Below are 2,236 nucleotides of genomic sequence, written 5' to 3' on the forward strand. Positions count from 1 at the left end.
GGGGCTGAGCGGGTGGGCGCGCTCGGGCGGGGTCCCTGAGGGGCTGGGGTGCCGGGGGCCGCTCCTGGAGCGGGGCAGGAAGGCAGCCTGGCTCACTTGAAAGGTGGAACTGCTGCCAGGGGTGTGGGGTTGTCACCGAAAGAACAAGGGGTGCTACCCTCGGGGTGCTGGGGAGTCCAGGAGGCGTTAAGGGAAGGGCGGGGGCCTGCCCTGGCTGCCGGCTGGCTTTCCTGAGCCACACCGCCAGCCTGGAGATGGGGTGGGTGCTGTGACCTTGGGATGGAGCGTGTGCCATGGTCACTGTTGGGGTCCCGAGCAAGGAGCGTGCTGAGAGAGCCGTCCTAGTGCACCGCTCGGCTGGTGGGTGATGCTGCTGCTTCCCAGCTCCTCAGCCTGTGGGAAGGGGGCTGGCCTGCTGCTGGGCTTGCTCAGCCCCTGCGCTGGGGGCAGTTACCGTAGTGTTTCATCACCTTAGATGGAAGAGGAGCTGGATGCACCTGGACAGGCAAGAAATTCCAGAAAGGTCAGCCGCATAGTCCAGCGAAATGGAGATTTCTGTTACTGAATGACTGAGGGTTTTGTATAATATGGAGAGATTTCACCTCTGGAAATGCTGCATGGAGGATCTGAGAGGCTTCCAGAAACACTGTCAAGCTTCAAGGCACTGTTATTTTGTAGGCAATAAGAGTAGTGTGAGGACCGCCCCTGGGGGGATTTAACAGCCGGGCAGATGCGGTGCTGAGGGTCAGGGTTTAGTGGTGGGATGGCAGGGGCAGGGGAATGGTTGGACTTGATGATCTTAAAGGGCTTTTCCAACCCAAACGGTTCTATGATTCTATGATCTTATGCAGCACTGTACACAGTTTTGTCTAAAAAGAATAAATGAGGAAACAACGTCAAACAAACTCAATTTTAAAACTGGAGTGGTGTTTAAATATAGGTACATTAAAACATCAGTGGTTCTAAGTAATAACTTAGGTTATGAACCTTAAGCATGTAAGTAGTCCTGTTGATTTCAGTTCATCCATAAAGTTGTGTGTGTGAGTGATTTTTGCAGAACTAAAGCATCTGTCTGTGTAACATTTAAATTTAAAAGACCAGAGACATCCATGAAGAACTGCTGAACTAAGTCAACTTCAGTGTTCCTCTTGCTGCTTGGTGAAGTAACTGATTTCTTCTTTAAGTGGGCCTTTTCACATAGAAAGAGGATAAAATTTAAAAATAGAGGAAGAAATTTATGAGAAATTACAAGGAAATGTGTATGTGAAAGCTCTTCTGTTACATGTATATATGAAGTCATTTCAGTTGAACTAGATGATCGTTGTAGGTCCCTTCCAACTGAACTATTCTTATGCATAAAACATCAAAAGTCCCTTCAGTGAGAATTCCTCTGCTTAAAATCAAGATATTGCAGGATCAAAAACATTTTCTTCAAGTAGTCTTTCTGTTTTCCTTGAGATGGTTTGTTTGGCTTAGACTTCTGTAGTTGTCTAAGACTTTAAGCAAAAAGTGATATTAGAGACCGAACAATGGCAAAAAGGTGAAAATACTTTTTAGTGGTCTGACAAATGAGACAATTGAGCTGTTTGCTGGAAAACATTCTAATAAAGCTAGATAGTTTGTTTGCTTGTTACCATCATGATCCCAAATGTAATTGAGGGGACAGCTATCAATTCTTTGGGAACACAGAACAAATAGCCTTGTGGCATCTACTGTGTCTTCCAGGTTTGTAATTAAGCAGCATAGCACGCTTATGATGTAGGCAGAGGAACAGGGGATAGGGGCTTCAGAATGATTCAAGCAATTGTCTGCTTCACTGGAAATCGGGGAATGGTGCTAAGTTCTCTCATTCATCCCAAATTTTGTTTTATGGTATGAATGACGACAACTTATTTTGGACAGCAAGTGTTTCCTGGCCCTGCTGAAGGACTACCTAGGTTTTGAGAGCAATTTCAGTGGCCCTTGCAGGAGGGTGAGAGGTTCTGAGAAGGTGAGGTGAGTACCAGGAGCAAAAGCTTATGCAACTACACAAATCTAAGTCTTTTCCTCCCTCACAGGTCAGAGACTTTAGGCTATGCCTGCAGGGATGGAGTCCAGACAGACATGAACTACTGTTCCTGCCCACTGCCTGCCTGCTTCCTTCCTGCCTGGAAACGATATCTAGCAATCTTAGTGCCATGTTGTACTGTGCCTGTGAGGCCTGCTGAGAGGCTGGGCCTATCAGCCTAACGGCAGG

The 2,236-nt window shown here is 47.1% G+C and overlaps 1 protein-coding gene across 1 annotated transcript in view; it reads left to right on the forward strand.

The window, feature by feature from the left end:
* Positions 1-293: 293 nt before the first annotated feature.
* The window catches only part of CIAO2A (cytosolic iron-sulfur assembly component 2A), a 9,775-nt gene continuing 7,832 nt past the window's right edge, over positions 294-2,236 (forward strand). Inside the window, exon 1 of the mRNA XM_035901075.1 lies at positions 294-360. Coding sequence (XP_035756968.1) covers positions 294-360 — 67 coding nt within the window. The remainder of the gene's footprint in view (positions 361-2,236) is intronic.

This window comes from Egretta garzetta, unplaced genomic scaffold (genome assembly GCF_000687185.1).
Source record: "Egretta garzetta isolate BGI_Z169 unplaced genomic scaffold, ASM68718v1 scaffold651, whole genome shotgun sequence".
NCBI lineage: Eukaryota > Metazoa > Chordata > Aves > Pelecaniformes > Ardeidae > Egretta > Egretta garzetta.